The 19785-nt window shown below is 51.9% G+C and overlaps 1 protein-coding gene across 1 annotated transcript in view; it reads right to left on the reverse strand.

Moving 5' to 3' along the window:
* Positions 1-298: 298 nt before the first annotated feature.
* The window catches only part of ZBTB7C (zinc finger and BTB domain containing 7C), a 143487-nt gene continuing 124000 nt past the window's right edge, over positions 299-19785 (reverse strand). The window contains exons 2-3 of the mRNA XM_063076463.1: positions 9428-10651; positions 299-950 (exon numbers count right to left, since the gene is read on the reverse strand). Of these exons, the coding sequence (XP_062932533.1) occupies positions 299-950; positions 9428-10635 (1860 nt within the window). The 5' untranslated portion in view covers positions 10636-10651. The remainder of the gene's footprint in view (positions 951-9427; positions 10652-19785) is intronic.

The raw sequence follows: 19785 nt of genomic DNA on the forward strand, positions 1-19785 counted from the left end.
CACCCAGCCTGTGGTCCTCCTCTGTGGCCCGAGTAAGCTTCTCTGTGAGAGCCAGAGAGCCAGCCTGGGAGAGGTGAGGCCCAGGCCTGCAGGCCCTTTGGGAGGAGCTGCCCACCTCACACACCAGCAGAAGGGAGGCAGCTGCCTTGGAGGCCCAGAAAACACCATTGCTGCTAATATTATTTTTTCATTCTCCCTTTGTGTTTTTAAAATGAAAAGTTCAGACCCATTGGGTGGGGGAGAGTGGACCTGGTGGAAGGGGGACAGGGTGGGTGGACAGAGGTCGACAAGGACCAGCCTAATTGTTGGCTTCAGACATGGAGGCCACGTGGTTGAGGCCCGCCAGCCCCGGGAGGCCGGCCAGGCCCGCGGCCCAGGGGTCGGGCAGTGGGAAGTAGGGGCGTGCGGCGGCCACGTTCTCGGCCAGCGCCAAGGCCAGGAGGCCCCCCGCGTTCCGCTCGGCCTCCAGCTGGGCACGCCCGAACAGCTTCATCTGCGTCTCCTGGAACTGCCGCTCGAGCTCCTGCAGGCTCAGGGCGCCCTTGGGCGCCGCCAGGAAGTGCTTGGCGGGGCTGGGGCCCGGGAGGCACACGGCGGCGCCGCCCAGGTGGCCGCCCACCTCGCCCAGCGCCGGTGGCATCACGAAGGCCGCCTTCTCGGGGGCCGGGCCGCTGGGCCCGAAGAGGAGGCTGGCGGCCCTCCAGGCAGCGGGTTTGCGGCCGCGCCGGGGCCGCGCCATGCGACAGCTCTGGCGCTTGATGTGGCGGTGCAGGTGGTCAGAGCGCGTGAAGCTCTTGTAGCAGAACTCGCACTGGTAGGGCCGCACGCCCGTGTGGATGCGCATGTGGTTCTTGAGGTCGTAGTTGTGCACGAACTTGGCGTTGCAGTGAATGCACAGGTAGGGCCGCTCCCCTGTGTGCTTCCGCATGTGGATCTTCAGCTTGTCCTGCCTGCAACGCAGAGCCCAAGAGTCAGTCCCCGCAGGGAGCACCACAGCCACGCCCAACCCTCTGCTCCCCCTTCCTCCAGAACCTGCAAAGGCTCCCTACTGCCATGGAGTGAAACCCCAGAAAGGGAGCTCGTGCTAGGATCAACCTTTAACTGCTACCCTACCCCAGACAGGTGTGGCTACTCACTTGGATCAAGGGATGAGGAAGGAGCAGGTCCCGAGAAGCCTCCTCCCGCCAGAACTCCTTTCACACACAAGCTCAGAGTAATGGAGTGCCCACTCTTTATCAGGGGCCTGTCTCACATCCTGGAAAATAGACTTGCTGGGAAGATAACATTCCTGGAAGTCAGCATTCTGACTGTAGTCCTCTGCTGCTACAATAACTTTTCCTGATACTGGATTGCACTTTCATTTTACACCCACTGTCTGCAGGCAATAGTCTGCCCGCTGGGTTCATCCTTGTGCTTTTGACCAAAGCGCCTGGGCCCATCCCAGCCCTTGGGCTGTTGAGATCTGTCTGTCCTCAGCACTAATCTGGGAAGCTATAGAAGCCCAGGCACACCTTGTTCAAGTCTCCTGCACTATGGTTTCTTATCCTAAGCCCTGGGCTCTCCTCTTTGTCTGCAGACAATTTCAAAGTTTACAAAAGAGCCAGGTGCAACAAGAATGCAGCCTAATCTAGGGCATAATTTCTCAGGGTTTAAGTGGTATTATTCAGACATAAGGTATGGTATAGAGCGGGCTCTTACTGGGGATCTGGGAGCCCCTGCAGCTGCAGAGCTGCACCAACTTGCTGGGTGACCTTAGGCAAGTTACTTAACCTCTCTGAGCAGAGCTGAACCTAGTGCCAGACATCAATCTCCATTGTCCAGGCCTCATGGAGAGAATGTGGGTTTGTGAGCTAGATTTAACACACCTTCTGGTGGTCTTGAAAGGAAAACTGACGTCACGGGGTTGTTTTCCTAAAGACAAAGTACTGGGTAAACCAGTTTAAGGAACCTTTCGTCCTGGCTGAGGTGGAGGCAGCTGGGCTGCAAGAATTCCTCTCAGGATTATTTTGCAGCCTTCCTCAACTGGGCTGGGCAGGCCAGGAAGCTCTGCGTCCAGTCTCCCACCTCCTCCCCACAGGTGTGGCTGGGGTGGAGCCTCTGACTATAATTTCAGGCTGGGCTTTGAGGTCAGAGCAGATGTGGAACCCTGGTATCCTCCCTAAAATGGCCAGATTTAAACGTGCTCAACATAACCCCAGGACAGCAGGAGCAGGTCTTGGGATCCTGGTGTCCCCTGGCCACTAGAGGGCTCACGGCTCTCATTTTCAAAACGTTCCATGGGGGCTGTGCAGGAGAGAAAAGGAAAGCCATATGAGCACTGGCAGGCACCGGGTTGGGGGGGGGGTGGGACACCAGAGAGGACAGCTCGAGTCCTCTCATCTGTGCTCACAGGAGGGCTGGAAGGGAGTGGGATAAGCAGGGAAGGTGGAGGGGGGTGCTGCTGCCCGAAGATGGCTGGGATCCTCACCAGACCCTCCTCTCTCCACATCCCTCTTCCTTTGCCACATCCCTCTGCCCCTGCCTCTCCCACAGCTCATCAGCCACCCCAGGCTGCAGAGTACCCTGTGATATCCCACCCTGCCCACATGCTGCCCTGTGATATTTGTCACCAGATTGCACCCAGATGACTGGATTTTTGAGCAGGAAGGGGCCTTAGAGAGCATCCAGGCCAGTGGGTCTCAAACTAGAGCACCCATCAGAACCATGGTCAAGACTTGCCGGGCCCTACTTCTGAAGATTCTGATTCAGTTGGTCTGGGTGTGGGAGGGGGGGAAAGAATTCGCATTTCCAAAACGTTGCCAGATACTGCTGGGGGTCCATAGACCCCATGTTGAGACCAATGGCCTAGGCCAATCTTTCCCTCTGTAGGTTCCCTTCAAGGGGAACACGCTAAGACCACCTGGAGGGTGATGGCATTGCTGAGACTCTTTTCTCACCACTGCATTGTGACCTGTGTAAAAATGTAGGGGTGGGGTGCATAGTACCATCTGCACCCCTATAGCGATGCTCCTATCTGGTCCTAAGGCATATGTCTTCGGACTCCACAGATTCGCCCAGGGTCTGATGGAAGCACTGACGCCAGCTGCTCGGCTAGGCTTCCTCCCCAGGGCCTCAGAGAGCTCAGTTCAGAATCAGCTGAGCGGGCTTTAAATACATCATCTCATCTAATTCTCATCACAACCTTATGAGATAGATTAAAAAAAAAAAAAATCACTGTTACACATAATTAGTAGTATTGACCCTTAGGGTCACTCTCAAACAATGGACAGTGCAAATAGTAAATCTTCAGATGTCAAGGGCCTACTATAAATATCCACAGTTTCTCCCATACTTCTCATTAGGGCAAAGGGCCTACTATAAATATCCACAGTTTCTCCCATACTTCTCATTAGGGCATCTAAAATAAATCCCATTTTAGTGGCCATCAACCCAAGTACTTAAGATGTGCTGAGAAGGTGCCTATAATGTCCTTTCATTGAGCACCTGCTATCAGCAGATGAATACAGTATTTCAATGACCCTGTAAGGTTGTTATTCAGAGGCAAGGTAGGACCCCCATTGGGGGTCTGGGAGCCCCCGCTCCAGCTGCAGAGCCACCACCAACTTGCTGGGTGACCTTTAGGGAAGTTACTTAAGTTACTGTGCAGAGCTGAACCTAGCGCCAGGCATCAGTTCCCATTGCCCAGGGCTGATGGAGAGACTGTGGGTTTGTGTGAGCTAGATTCAACACACGTAGTGTAATTTCCTCACTTGGACAGAGCAAGAAAGGAGGCTGAAAGAAGTTAAGAGCTTCCCAAAGGTATCCCCTGGTGAAAGGCACAGGGACCTGGAGGCTGCCTGGGTGATGTTTTGTTTGCAAGCTGTGCTGAGGAAATAGAGGGTGGATTTTTACACCAAGGACTCCCAGCTTGCCACCTAGAAGGGCTCCTCAGAAAGTGCAGACCAGACCAATAAAAGAGGGCATTTGTAGCCAGATTCTGCCTCTAGGGCCAGGAGACTGAGCAAGCGAATGGGAAAAACTCAGCCCTAGGCAGGAGCTGTCTTGCCCTAAAGGAGACTTCTCCTGGGACTGGGGCAAGGGGTGAAAGTGGGCAAAGCTCACGATAAGCCAGTCCTGGAAAACTTCAGAGATCAACTAGCTTAGCTGGAGCACTTTGACACATTCCCATTCCTAGTCTGAGTCAGTGGGCCCAGTAACCTGCTTATCAGCAGTCCACTTCCCAGGACCTTGGAAATACTGATCTGATCCAGTTCCTTGGCTTTCAAGATAAGGAAAGCAAGGACAGACAGAGAATGGCACTTTAAGAGCACACAGCCGTCCCTGGCTGCTGGAGCCCTGCCTAATTAGGAGTGTAGGTGGCAAGATGACACAGGAAGTCACAGATTCTTGGGCAGGGAAGTAGTGATCCCCAGCTGATGTGGAGGAGCCCAGACTCATGGACATTGCTGTCAGTGCTAATCATTAGCATGGATCAGGAGTATTCTGTGGACCAGGCAGCTCTGTCTCACTGCACTGAAGCCCACGAGGTTGGTGTCACCAGTCATTCTCATGAGTAAACGGAGGTACAGAGAGGTATGGTCATGTGTTCATTGCTTTCTTATCTTGGGCAATAAATGAATGGAGTCAGAAAACTGGGAGCCACCTTAGGGAACACCTACTCCAACCCCCTCAAATTACACATAGGAAGCTGAGGCCTGGAGGGGGAGGAGATGTGGGCAAGGTCACATGGCTAGTGAGAGGCAGAACCAGGCCCTCCTGATTATCACTCCATTGCTCTTTGCAAAGTACCGTGATCTACTGAGAGATGTTGAGCCCTGTATTCACTCATTCAGCAGCATTTACTGAGCGCTGTGCTGTCTCCAGCCCTCATGTGCACATGACATGCATGGTGCTGGTACCTCCTTTGAAAGGAACCTGTCAGATGCTCTTTTCTACTCTGTACAACACTCATTGTAGGTACATCAGGTGCTCATCACGTGTTTGTTGACTGACCAATGACGAGCAAGGCCAATTTCAGAACTGCCCAACTCCAAATCTGATGTGCTCCTCTCTGGCCCTGATCCTCTTGCCTGCCATTTCATTCCATTTCCCTGCATCAGGGACCTGGGAAAAGTCACATGCACCCAAGCCTTGATCTGCATGCTCCCTTCCAGCTCCGAGAGCTTGCCGTCAGGAAAGACACATGAGTCCTCATGAGCTCATTCCCTGAATGGAAGAAAAGGGCTGCGGGGCTGGGCTGAAGGTCCACAGCCTCCAGAAAGGCTCCCAATCACGATAATGCTTTCCCAGCACCATCTGCCCGGACTTCTTGGTAACCTGATGGCCTGAGACAAACTCTCTTCCTGCTACCACTGCTAATGACATTACATTATCTTAATAAGGTTCCCAGAGCTGCCAGGAGTGGGAGGACTAAAAAAGAAAATAAAAAGAGGGGGATGGGGGAAAGCTGGCTCCTGGCCTTGTTTGGAGAGCAGACAGCTGTCGGGGTGGAGGGGGTGGTCAGCATTTGACTGGTGTTGGAGACTAAAAGTTGCAGCCTTTTAGGATATTGGTAGGGGATTCAGCAGAAACTGGTAAAATCATGGCTTGTCAGAGAGTGACTTCTTAGGGTACAGAGGTGCCCATCCTTCCCCAGGACAGTGTGGCCTCTGTTGTCCTGGGGGCCAGTCTCTTCTTGTCTTGCAATTTCTACTTGCCCCCTCAGACGTGGCTGGGGCACCTCTGAGAGACAGGCTGCCATAGGATGCAGGGGCTACAGGAGGCAGAATGGCCAGGCTTGTACTTTAGGAGCTCCCCACAGGAGGGCCGGGTGGGGCCGGAGCAAGTCCCTGTGGCCTGCACTCAAGGAGCCATGCTGCGGGAATTAAGAGGAGGCAGACACAGAAGAGTAGACAATACCATGGTGGGGGAGGCCTCAGTCTCTCCTCTCAGAGACCTGTGGAATGAAAGCAGCAGGCTAAGCCTTCCAGGTGGAAGGGGCTCCCCTACTACACCTTGGTTGCGGCTGCTGAAGTCATTAGGAATGATGTCCCCAAGCAGTGTGGACATTCTAGGAGTTGGCATCTGGGATGCCGTAATGTAGAGCCCTAGCCAGAGTTCCACCATGCAGGGGAAGGGGAGGCCCCTCCATCATCCTCCAGGAGGGTGGCAGTGAGGTCAGAGGACACTAAGCTGTCTCCAGCATCAAGGAGGGAGGAAAGAGCAGAAGCTCAGCTGTGATTAAGACTCCCACTCCATAAGGGGAAACAGTATCCAAGAGGGGAATGTGAGGGCAGTGTATCTGGGGTCCCTCCCAGCCTCTGGGGGGTGAGAGGGACATTGAGGGGCCCAGTCTTGGGTCAGTGAAGCAGCCATGGCTGCTTTAAGTGGCTGCTGAAGAGCCTCCAGGTGGGGAGGAGGGAAAGGTGTTGTGGATCATGGTTGGGGGGGATCCAGCCGGAAACAAGGTCCCCACAGGAAGTTGGCTACATGGGGACTTGGCTACAGAAAGAATTGCAGGAAACTCCAACCTGGACAGGCCAGGGTTGGGGCTCTTCAAGGATGGAAAAGAATCCTTGCAGGGCAGCTCTGGAGAGGGGGTGGGAAGGCAAGGACCAGTGATTGTGAAGAATGTGATGGGGAGGGGTATGGGGAGTGTTGGGCATGGATAACCACAGCCCACGGGGAGAAGTCGAGGCCCCGATGGAGACAGGCCAAAAGAATCTCCCCTCCCCAGGGTTTCTCTGCTCCTGGGAAGAGGGGCCCCAAGAGCTTGTCTGATCTTTCTCAGGAGGGTCAGAGCCCAGTGGGAGCTGGGTGAGGGGAGGTGTTGATGGTCTGGAATGCAGCTGCTTCAGCAGGACACAGGCCTGGGGCCAGATGGCTGTCTTTCCACAGAGCAGGAGTAGCCCAAGAGAGGGCAGGACAGGTGGCCGGATGGCCGGAACCATTCCATGGCTGATCCTGCCTGGAGGGGTCGGGAGACTGTAGACACAGAGGCCACCCTAAGTGACCATTAGGAATGTGCTGGGAGGGAGGATTCTGAAATGTCACCCTCCTATACAACACGGCTATCTCTGCCCAGACTAGGAGGCCTTCTCCTGGAGAATGTTCCAGTGTCTGGAGGGCAAGAAGGCTGTCTGCAGTGACTGACCAAGTTTAAATCTTTCCTTAGGGAAGGCAGGGCCCATAGGCTGGCCACCGTGCATGGCTGTGCGTGGGAAAGGTCCAGACGGGAGGGAGCAGGGAAAGAAGGAAACAGGGACATGGGGTGCTGGCTGGGCTCACTGTGTGGAACCCTGAGATGTGCACCCTGTTGAAGCCACCTGGCTAGATCTACCCCAAAGGGAGAGGTGTTTCCAGTATCAGCCAAGAGGCCAGGCAGGGGAAGTCAGGAAGGTGGAAGCAGGATGGGCAGGAGGGGGCGCTCTAGGCTGATTTGGCGCTGGCTTTCTCAGATCTGGCCTGTGAAGAACGTCATTGTCTAACTTTGAGGTCATTCCCAGGGAATGGGAATCATTGGCTGGAGCAAGGCCCTGGCCAAAGATGAGTGAACTGTACTTGAATTCAGCTTGTTTCGTTCCACGTGGTGCTCCGGTGTGTCCTTCTTCTGTCATTGCTGTGCTATTGTCAAGCCTGGTTTAGGGACTCTAGCCTGGCCCTGTGGGGGTAAGGTGAATTCAGCAGAAGGCAGGGGTGAGAGAGGTGGGGGTGGCATCAGGGTGGCAGGGCTGCTATGGAAGGACGCCCAAGGGGAGGTGAATCTCGGGGACTTTGGGTGCAGCTGCTGTGTGGGGTAATGGGAGCAGAGTGCCTGGAGGCCAGCACTGCTGGTGGGCTAGGAGAAAGGGGCACACTCTGGATATGGGCGGCCCTGCCCCTGCAGATTCTCCCTCCACTGTCACCTGGTAGCATCCGGGAGAGACTGTTTAGAATTTCCCTCCCAGAAGCAGCTGTGAGCAGGACCCCAAGGTTACTTTGGAAACAATCAGTTTTGTCCTTCAAAGCATTCACCAGAGGACTCTGCAGAGCTACTTTAGCAATGCCACTGACACCTGACATATTTCTGAAACTCTTCTCTGGCAACTCTAAATAGAGTTTCCAAGCTACCCAGGACTCATTACTTTATAGGATTCATCTTGTTTTTCCTGGAAAAGAATAGTTTCTGATTTGATATCCAACCTGGTTAAAAAATTTCATTCTGTCCTTGAACGCCAAAGCTTTGGGCCCACTGAAGAAAATTGAAAGAACAAGCTTCCAGCAATTTCCAAAGATAAATTTCCAAGAGGATGTGGAGCAATGGCAGCACCATTAGAGGAAGTGTGGGTCTCTCAAGGTGAGCTCTTTGAGGGGGACAGTGGCAGAGTGAGAAAGACCTCGTCTGGCAAGTCACAGTCACAAGGCAGCTACTTCCAGGCTCTGTCCACACCCCACCCAGCACACTGAAATGAGCCAGTCTGGTGCAAGGCCACTTACTGGGACTCTCCCTGCTGTGGACATGGATTAGCTTTGCACCAGGGACCACAAATGGCACCAACAGATCACATTTTCCAAAAGTGAGGCCCATCAAAGCCTCACAATGGACAGATCTGAACCCACATCATCCCACCCATCAGTTTAGACTACAAAAGTTGCTGCTCAAAGAAGGTACATAACACACGTTTGCTGAATGGGATGGAGTCTATGAAAGATGAAAGGTTTATAACACATTGATTTCAAATTTCATAATGGCATAAAGTTATTCCTCTTCTTAACATAGAGAGGCAAAGAGGAGAACATGGAAAAGAGGCTCATCCTTTAAGGTCTGACCCCAAAATGATTGAAAGGGCTTACAGGGGTCTCTGCAGTCTCCTGGCCACAGACTTAGCTGTCTCACAGGGGATGGGATTCAAGTGCCAGCTCTGCCATTTTCCAGCTGCACTTAGGAGTAGCCAGGAGCCCCGGGAAGGTGGATGTAACACGGCAATAGAGCCTCCCCATCTTCCCAGGGCATGGCTGGGGAGTGAGGGTGCGTGATGCACTTAGGACAGCCCCTGGCATGCAGAATGTGCTTAATAAAGGGCAGAGCTGCTTCTCTAAATGAAAGGAAGGGGCTGCACCCCACTGGGGAGCTTCAAACTGGGTTCCATGGATTTACGGTGGGGAAGGAGAAAGGGAGGCCTGGCGGGCAAGTTGCTCAGGCCCTTCACTTCTGTCTCACCCAGACAGCTCTGCTGTCACCTGTTTTATGTCTTAGGCTTCCACCTAATACTGTATTTGAGAAAATATTTTAGCTCCTAACAGGGTTTGAAAGTCATGGCACCAGGTAATGCCTAGCATCCCCTCTAGCAATGAACTTGATGTGTGTTTGGGATCCAGCTGGGTGTCTCTCTTCGTCCCCACCCTCTGTGCCCACCTCTGCAGTTGTCCCCACGCCCCTTGGCCCCTCCCGGTGGGCTGCGGTGCGCACCTGGTGAAGCGGACCTCGCAGATGTTGCACATGTATGGCTTCTCCCCGGTGTGGGTCCTCATGTGCCGTGGCAGCTTCCCGGCCCCCATGATGACTTTGTGGCAGATCGGGCACTGCTGAGAGGCCTTAGGCTTCAGCTTGCGCTCCTCGACCAGTGGCCAGGGTGGGAAGAGGCCCCCCAGGTGGGTGGCACTCAGAAAGTTGAGATAGGCACCGTAGTCGTTCTCTGCCTTGATGGGGCCCAGCGGCCCCCCAGGCAGGTCAGGGAACATGTCCTTGAAGAAGTCATTGGGGAAGGGCGGCGGCGGGGGTGGGGGCAGCTCCTCCTTCTCCTCCTCCTTGATCTTCCGGTTCTTGATGACCAGGTCCAGGGGCCCATTGTCCATGGGCTGCTCGGGCAGCTGGGCAAAGGCACCAAAGTCCCCTGGCCAGAGGTGTGGGAAGAAGTCTGGGGTAAATGGAGACAAGGAGGGTCTCCTGTCAGGGATGTTGGCTTTGGGGTACAGGTTCTCCCTCAGCAGAGATTCGATGGAGAAGTCCCGGATCACCCCCAGATGGCTGGGACTGCCAGCCTGGAAGGAATCAGGGAAGTCCCTGGGTGTGTCTGAATAGGCCTCCTCTGTGAGATGGTCCGTCTTGGAAGGGCTTTGGTGGCAGTTGATGTCCTGGGGGTCAGGCAAGTTTTCTTGGTCAGCAAAATCCTCCGTGTCATCATCATCATCCTCTTCCTCCTCCTCCTCCTCCTCCTCATCCTCCTCATCGTCATCATCTTCGTCGTCCTCATCATCCTCCTTGTCGTCCTCCTCCCCCCCGTCCCCCCCAGGCTCCATGATCTCCAGGCACACGTTCACGATGCACTGGATCTCCAGCATCCTGGCGGCGTTGAGGATGTGCTTGACGTTGGAGGCGGTGATGGTGAGTGTGGAGGTGTAGGCGAACTCCAGGATGGCGGCCAGAGCCTCGGGCTGCACGAAGTCAATCTCGTAGACGTAGGGCTGGCTGGCTAGGGTGCCGGCCGTGAAGAGCTTCTTGAAGTACTTGCTGCAGGCGGCCAGGACGGAGCGGTGAGTCCGGTACTCCTGCTCCTGCACCACCAGGAGCACGTCGCAGAGCAGGCCATCGTGGCGCTGCTCATTGAGGCTGCACAGGACCTCGCTGCTGTGGTTGGGGAAGGGAATGCCGATGAGCTCGTCAATGCCATTGGCCATGTTCTCAGCCAGAGCCCTGCAGGGACACACAGAGAGGAAGACTGGGTTAGCGAGCACGGCCCTAGGAGGGGGCTCAGCTCCGGGTTCTGGACCACTCGCTCCCCCACACTACCCGCTTTGTTTAAGGGCTCCCCCTCCACTAGAAGTCTGGCCCTCCTACCTCTCAGCTTTGCCACATCTCACTGCAGTTCACTGCCTGGCTCACGAGTGGGGCTTTTCACTCACTGGACCACTGGGTTCTTTTCTTTGGACCTCCAAACTCTTAGAGTTTGGCTTCTCACTGAGCAGCTGGTGAGAGCTACTTAGCAAAGGCTCTAGAGGTTCCTCGAGGGCTCTATTTCACTGAATTCCACTTTGTTAACATGCAGTTGTGGAATACCAGGATGAACAGCTACATGAAACCCAACTGTTCTGCACGCTATAGGCACTGTATCCACCTCTTACTCACACAACAGCTGCGGATCAAGGACCACTCAGCACTTCTGCTGAGAAGCTCTGGTCTGCTTCACAAATCCTCCGACTCCATAATAGATGCATATTTTGCACTGGCTACCAGAAAGCTTAAAACTAATTTTGTGGCACATTTTCAGCAAGCAAATGGGGGTCTTATGATATATGTTTTGCCTCCTGACCTTACTCCTGGCTTCACTGTAGTTGAAGTTTCCTTTCATTTGCAATTCTTGATTTTTTTTTTAATACTAACAACCTATATATGTATATCTGTGAGCCGTTTCACCTATAAATAAATATTTAAATTCAATCTAAATGCAAGTGCATTTTTAGTTAATTTACCATGTCTGAATTCTATTATCTTCACAAAAATATAATACATTCTGTAGGAGAAGCCTCTTCTGAGATGCCTTATTGTTACATACGTTATACATGAAGTGTGGCCAGTGGTAGCCACCAGGAGAGAGAAAGACAGAACAAAGGACAACTGGCATGCCCTCCTTTCAGGAAGCACCACTCACAGCTCGAGTTAACATATTCAACCTGGACAAAAATGGGCTTATGCCAGAGCATGTGGGGCCCTTCTACTTACAGCGAAGCTTGAATGTGGCCCATAGATAAATCCTAGCAAAGGCCAGACCCTTATCTTGGTACAGTTAAAGTGGGGAGAAAACAAGAAAAACAAAACCTGAAAGCCCCACCTCCCAGTGGGAAGATCTCTGGGGATCGTTGCACACTTATCTGCTGGATGTTTTTGCCCTGGGAAAGCAGAGGTGGGGGAGGGGAGAAGTGACAAGTGCCTGGCCCGTGATTTGTGCTCTGACAGGGGCCTGGAGGAACCAGGGAGCTGGTGGAGGCACCATGGGGGGGGGGGTCCTGAGGGCTCCTTCCTCCCCCCTCCCTTCTCCTCCATCATGGAGCAGTCTGGGCCTTCCCTAAGCAATCCCACCATCCAGGTGCTCAGGAGTTTTCCCAGAGCTAAGGACTCGCTGCTTCCCCACGTTCTCATCCTTAAAAGGCCAGACTCCCCACAGGCCATGCATTCATTTTCTAAATACCCATTGGCTATTCTTCCTGTGCCAGGCACCATACTGGGCTCTGAGGATGCACAGAGCACAAACGAAAAAGGCCCCTGCTCTAACAGAGCTTACAGGGACACAACAACTGTGGTCATCATACAGCAAGGTTCACCCAAGAGGGTATGCATATGGCAAGTAAGCCATCTTATTGGAAGAGATGTTCAACATCATTAGCCATTAGGGAACTGCAAATTAAACCCATAATGAGATATCACTACATACCCATTAGAGTAGCTAAAATGAAAAAATAGTGACAACACCAAATGCTGGTGAGGATGTGGAGAAACTGGGTCATTCGTACATTGATGGTAGGAATGTAAAATGGTACAGCCACTCTGAGAAACGATTTGGCAGCTTCTCAAAAAACTATATATGTGACTACCATATGAGCCAGCAATGATTTACCCCAGGGAAATGAAAACTATGTCCACACAAAAACCTGTACACAGATATTTATAGCCGTGTGATGCATAATAGTCAATAACTGGAAACAACCTAGATGTCCTTCAACAGGTAAATGGTTAAACACACTGTGGTAAATCCATACCATGGAATACACTCGACAGTAAAAAGGAAGGAACTACTGATACATGCAACAACCCTGAGGAATCTCCAAGGAGTTATGCTGAGTGAAAAAAGCAAATCCCAATGGGTTGCATACTGTATGAGTCCATTTATACCATATTCTTGAGATGACAAAGTTATAGAAATAAGTGCTGGTTTTGACAAAGCTCTGATGCGGGGTGGGGGGAGGAAGTGGAGAGGAGAGGAGAAAATCAAGCTGAGGCTCAAGCAGACTTTCCTATTACACCTCCCATGCACAGCTGTGAATGGGCAGTCACCTGGATGGGGTGAGTGGCCACAACACTCCCCTCTGATGTGCCCCAAATATACCCTGCCCCCTCTACTCTCCAATTCCCACACATAAGTCCTCAGCCTGCATGCCTGTGCTCATGCTGTGGTCCTGGCTGGAAAACATCCAATCTCCAGGAGTCTACATCCCTCCCACACTTCAGCATCCCATGCAGATAACCCTTTCCCCATTCCTCAAATGAGATGCTGTGTCTCTCCAGCCTTTGGTCTCCAGAACACTTGATGATCTCTGTTTTAAAACAAACACCTGATTTATTTGATTCTGCTGTGTATTGTAACTAAATTTATGTGTGTCTTGGTGTTTTTGCTAGATTGTAAGCTGCTTGAAGGTAGATACTATCATTAAATGCTTAGCACAGTCCTGGCACAGAGTTGGTGAAGGTCCGTGGCAAGAGTTGTCCTTAGCAGTGCTGAAATTACTGTTGTGCAGGTTGTCAACTGTACAATGGTGCTACATCTATGGGGGAGGTGGCAGCAGATTCAAAGATGGTCCCCAGTGATTCTTGACTCTTGCTGGCAACATTTCATGTCTTTGTGTAGTCCCCTCCCACAAAAGTAAGGTTGACCTGTGTAACCAATAAGATCTGTGGAAGAGATGATATGTGACCTCCGAGGCAAGGTCATAAAAGACATTGCTGTTTTAGCCCTGCTTTCTCTTGGATCCCTTGTGTTGGCGGAACCTAGCTGCCATGCTGTGAGGATGCCCTATGGAAAGGTTAAGCTTCTCCTGAATTCCTGATCCACAGAAATGGTGAGACAATAAATGCTTATTCTTGTTTTAAGCCACTAAGTTTTAGAGTTGTTTTTATACAGCAATAGATAAATAATACAAGGACACTGTTCATTCCATAGGCATGATAGATTTGTGATATTTATCTTGACAATTTTCTGGCAGATGGTTGTTAAATGTCTCAGTCTAACAAATCAGTATATTATGACAATGTTTATTTATTTTTTAAAATTATTTTATTTTATTTTTATTTTAACTTCTCAATATACATTGTAGTTGATTTTTGTGACCCTTTACCCATTCCTCTTCCCCACCCTCTCTCTACCCCCCACCCCACATCATATACGACAATGTTTTGATAGATGGAAATAAATGTACTGAGAAAGTGACACCTTCTTCTGATTCCCAAAAAGTCATCCTATGGGGTAGCAGGGTCCTGACCCTCAGAGGAGTCTTGTTGTCTGAAAACACTATCTGTAAATGAAAATACCCTTTGACTTCAAAGTAAAAAGCCAAACTCAGTAAAACCCCAGGAAATTAGTTCTTTATAGAGAGCCCAATTTTCTTGCTTGCTAAGGACTTCTTCCTTTAAAGATGAAAACGTTTTAAAATGCTTTTCAGGGAAAACTCTCACCATTCCATAAGCTTTACTCTGCCTTCGTAGGTAGAGAAGCCAGAACCCATCGGACTGTGTATTGGTAATCAGTATCTCACTATGCGATAATTGCATCTGAAACCACTAAGGAATAGAGGGTGCTTGTCCTGTGCTAAATACCCCATCTGCTGTGCTTTTGGAGCAATGCTTACTTGGGATTTGGAATCAGGAAACCATAGCTGTGTGACTTTGGGCTGCCCCTCTCCGTCTCTGTGCTTCTGTTTCCTCATCAGGTCATCAGATGGTCTTGAGAAATCTGATAATACATGTCATGACCATGAAGAGCTAGAAGCGCAAAGTGGATCTAGCAATGGGGAGGGGGTAACAGGCCCAGGTGACCCTGGACTTGAAGGCTGGTCTGCCCAGCAGTGACTTCTCACTGTGCCTTGGTTTGTGGCGTTTGTTCCATTTCTGGAGGAACGGATGTAACCATGGCAGCTGGGGTTGTTTTTCCAGGCAGGAGACTAACCTCAGGGGTGGGGGTGGGAGGGGTGAGTTGCGGTCAGGGGGCGGGGGCTTCCACTCACTGTTTCATTGTCTCTTTGGGAAGAAGTGCCCCCACCCTGTACTCTGGGAGCTTCCCTGGTGACCCTAAGATTCCCATGCCCTGGTGGGCCAGCAGACAGCAATGTCCCAGAGGGGATGCCATGACCCTCCCCCACCTTCCCACCCAGGCCTCCCATCCCCTTCCCTTCCATCACCCAAGCTGGGGCAGTTTTGTCTCCAAGAATAACATGCACAAGGAAAAAAAATTAAACACACACGCACAAAGGAAAAACAAAACAAAAAACTCTCAACAGCTAGTAGAAGTTCGATGCAAAATAAGAACCACTGGTAGAAAGGGGAAAGAAAAAATATATAGATCAAACGTCAAGAGGAAAAAAGGAAAGAGGAGAAGAGAAGCTCAAAAATAGAGGAAAAAGATTAAAGGGGAAGAATGCAGAAGGGTTGAAACCTTCTTAGGCGTGGTAATCATTCCAGAGTACATGAGGCCTAACTCAGCATCCCCTGTATCCTCCACCCTCAGTAGAAGGTTCTAGAACCCAAGTAGGTCCAAGCAACATTGTCTGACACTCTTCCCCATGAACATTGGCTCTAAAAACGTACTCCAAGGGTTTGATCAGAGCCAGACATGAGGGATGTGCACCAGGATGCTGAGACCCACGCTTGCCAGGTAACTAAGAAGGGAGGTGGCTCAGTACTGAGTGCAAATGAGAGGTATGGATAGAAGGCACCAGATCCCCATGGGCTGGGGATCAGGGAACGTTTCAGGAGCAGGGGCCTTGTCTGAGCTCTGAAGGATAGAGAGGATTTATATGGGTAGAGTGGCAGGAAGAACCTACCCTACAGTCATTTAGATCCTGACATTTGATCACAGCCCTGTCATTCACAAGGTATTATGTTAATTCCTTTCACCCTTACTGCCGGTGTTATGATCCCAGTTTGATGGAGATCAGAGAGTCTAAGTGACCTGCCCCAAGTTACATAGCTAGAAAACAGCAGGGCAGGAACTTGATTTCTGCTCAAGTCCCATTACTTTCTTATTCTCTATGGCTGCCTTGGGGATGTGACTTCTGGGACAATTCTGTTGCTATGATCCATAAGTTCAGCGCCTCCCTGAATCCTGCTCAGCTCAGCAAATCTGGGACTCAGGATGATGCTTCCATCTGCCAAATCCCCATGGCAGGCTGGCCCCAGCCAGCAGACACCCACTGCCCCAGGAGCTGGCCCCACCCTGTCTCCAGCCTCCATCCAGCTCCTCCCCTGCCCAGGCCTGGAGCTTCAAAGCCACCTGGTGGAATTAGTGGCTGTGGTGAGGGTGGGGGTGGGGGTGGGAGGTATGCTGCACAGGGGTGAGAAGGGATGTGGATTTCCTTTCCAGACCTGGGAATGAAGCTGGTTAGTGACTACCTGTGTCCTTTGAACAGGTCTTTATTCCCTGTGGTCTGTAGGCACTGAAACCCACAAAGGGATGGTGGGCTGGAGCAGGAAAGAGGGCGGGAGGACTGTCCCCAGTAGCTGGCCAGCTCCAGATCTCTGCTGGGTGTGCCCCACCCTACCCTTGGCAGTTTCCCCAAGCAAGGAGGCCACACCCTTTGGCCCTGGAATGCCCCTGGGCCTCAGCTGCCCCAGAGGCTGGGGCCAGACCTGTGGGTTGGGAGGCTGGGCAGGGCCACTTCAACTTCTAGCCTGTATCCCGCCTACCGCGAGCACCCCAGGCAGAGCACCCACACTGGGTGAAGCTGGCCCCACCTGCACTGCCACCCTGCCAGGACACGCCTGGAGCCTGCAGTCCCCAGCTCATCCGGCCCCACGCAGTCCCTGAAGGTTTCTGTGCAATTTGCTCTGAGCTTTCTTCCTTTGCCAAAGGCCGTGGCCATCCAGATGTTCCCTTACAGCTGGAATGCAGGCCCTCCCCACCTCCACAATTGCGCATGCCCTTCCTCTCTCTCCCCAGTGCTCAGCCCCTCCCCCACCCGCAGGAGGCCAGCCTGGGAAGCAGGCATTCCCGGGTTCTCATCCCAGCCAGTCAGATTTTCCATGTCCCTACATCTGGAGGCCTGAGTTTCTTTCTCCTGTGACCTGGCACTCAAGTCCCTGACTCACTGTTGTCTGCTGTAGCCCCTGGGGTTAACAATGCCACATGCCTGTTGAGCTTCACATTCAGGAAAGCTTGTTCACATGCACCTTTCTCCATACGTTTCCCTGAGATCCCAGTGTGCAGAAGGAATTATTTTTCCCATTTTGCTGATGAGAAACCTAAGCTCCTGCAGGTATATTGACTTGCCCTAGGTCACAGAACTAGCTAAGTGACAGAGACCCCAAACCTCCTGACTCATTGCCCAAGCTTTGCCCACTGTCATCCCCCACCCCATCATCATTACCATCCCTTCCACCCACCCCTTCTCCTTCATAGCAGCTGCCTGCCAGCATCTGGGCAAGCCCAAAGTGGGTGTGCTGCCCCCAGCCCCTCAGCTTTTACCTTTCACCTTTCAAAGCAGTTTCATCTCCTTGGTGGCAGGCAAGGCCATATTATACCCATTTTCCAGATGAAGAAACTAAAGTGAAGTGAGCTTATGGCCACATAGCAAGGTGGTGAGATGACTGCTGGAGGGCACACATCTCCCCCACGCCACTGCTTTCTCCATGGCTCTGTGCACTAGACTCGCAGGAGGGAGAGAAAAAGCAGGTTCTCTGAGGAGCCACACAGCCTCAGTAATGAAAGGAGGGCTCTCTCCAGCTTGCTGGATGGTGGCTTGAAGGGCCGAGGGCTGGCGGGCAAACCCATGGGGACGGTGGAGCTGCTGATGGCTGGTGCAGTGGCTGGCTGGCCAGTGGGTGTCTGGGGCAGGCAAATAAAGTGGTGCCCCTTCGAGCTGTTGTTCTTTAATTATTTATTCATCCTTTATTTATTAGAGGAAAGGAGGGTGGTGGGGGGAGACTTGTTTTCTTTTAAGAAGAATTGCATACCTCTTTCTTTATGTTCAGAATAAAGGATTTACTACTTGTGTTTATTACAGGCGATTTCCTGAGCCAGAAAACTCCTTGGGAGGCTTATTAAACCTTATTAAACCACTGAAAGTTAGATAATAAAATAAATCACTCGTCTCCCATAAACAGCACTCGGCCACGCGTTACTGAGCTTCAGAATCCCAGCTGCCTCTGGCTGCCTTTTCAGGAGGTGTCCCTGGCTGGTGTGCGGTGGCTCCGGCAGCCCACCTCTCACTAGAGGGTGGGGGTGGCATGGAAGGGGGTACACATCAGCCCACTGAGGAGCACTATTCTTTTTAGCATTACTACCCAAAGGGGCCATCTTCTGTCTAGGAATGGGAATGGTTTAGATTTTGGTAGTTATCTAAAGGGTTGTGTGTGGACATCTGGGTTAAGTGGTACCATATTTCAACTCTTTGTGGGGTTATTTTGACATCTGTTCTGGAAGGCACTAAGGTGGCTGCACAGCTGGCCAGCCTCTGAGCACGCTCTGCCTGCATGCCATCTTTACCTGCTGCCGTTACCGGCGTGCTGAAGGCTCCCAGCTGCAGACGAGGCTCAGAAGTCAAGGCCACCGCTGCTGAGTTGGGGACTTTACACTGGGCAGAAAAGCAAGTGGATGCCAAATAAGAAGGCTGCAGCTGGAGCAGGGAAAGGGTGAGTGTGGGGAGTGATGGCTGGGAAATGCCCAGGTGTGCAGTTAGCAGAGAGGGGGCTAAAACCCTTTGGGGGAGGAATTATAATTAAAATCCCAGCTCTGCACTGCAACTGATTGATGGTGTGACCTTGGATGGGCCAAGTCCCTCTCTGAGCTGCAGTTTCTTCTCTTATACAAGACTAGCAGGCCGTCAAGGTCCCTTCTGCCCACACACTCAATGGTTCTATGGTGTGCTTTAGCTAATCCACTTAAATGTTTTGATTCCAGGATGGATCCTTGGATTCCGAGATCATGAACAGCTCAGCTTTGGATGTCTTGAGGTGCTGCGCCTGACCGTGGATTTCTTGTGACCCAGATTCTGTCTCCTCCCCCAACCCCCAGCTTAGATCTTTCAGGAACCCTGCCAGGTTACACAGGTAGGGCTTTCAGACGATGAGTGTTCTACAATGTCAAGGTGGGACTGTCATTTGGCCACACTGGGTAGAGTGATGGAGACCTGACAGGTTGGTAAAAACTCTGGGGTTGTCTTCCCATCTCTCCAACAGTGGCCAAGGATGGCTAGGGAGTTGGGGAGTGGCTGCTTTTCCAGAATGTGCACAGATGCATTACAAACACCCCCACAGGCCCTGTGTGTGGGGTGGGCGAACAGGCAGGGGCACAACCAATCAGAACATAATGCTGATTTCAGATATGCGTGACAGTGATACAATACATAGGAGACAGGGATTCATTCTGAGATTCCTTCGACTTGGACAGAATCAAACTGGTAACTAAGATGTATTCAGTGCCAGTTGCTATACTAAATATTTTACATGGATTCTCCCATTTCATTCTCTCAAATACCTCATGAGGTAGCTACTGTCATCATTATTACCCCGTTTTTCAAATGCGGAGACTGAGGTAGAGCTGGGAGTTGAACCCAAGCAGCTGGCTCCAGGTTTCCTAGGTATCTGTGATGCTCCCTCTCAGCTGCTGTAGGATTTACCCGTTTCGCTAGGTGCTGGAGAAACAGGGTTGAAGGGGTGGAGTTCCTGGCCTTAAGAACTCACAGGAGTGTGGAGAAACAGACAAGTAAAGAAAAGACCCCAAACGAGAGCTCAATGCTAGTCCAGGGGTGTGCACAGGGCATGCTGGGTGAGAGGGCAGAGGCTCTGCAGGTTCAGGGAGGGGACTCTGCCAAGGAAGTGAGTCCCCCAGGCAGTTAGGGGTGTGG

Source organism: Cynocephalus volans, chromosome 13, assembly GCF_027409185.1.
Source record: "Cynocephalus volans isolate mCynVol1 chromosome 13, mCynVol1.pri, whole genome shotgun sequence".
NCBI classification, from domain to species: domain Eukaryota; kingdom Metazoa; phylum Chordata; class Mammalia; order Dermoptera; family Cynocephalidae; genus Cynocephalus; species Cynocephalus volans.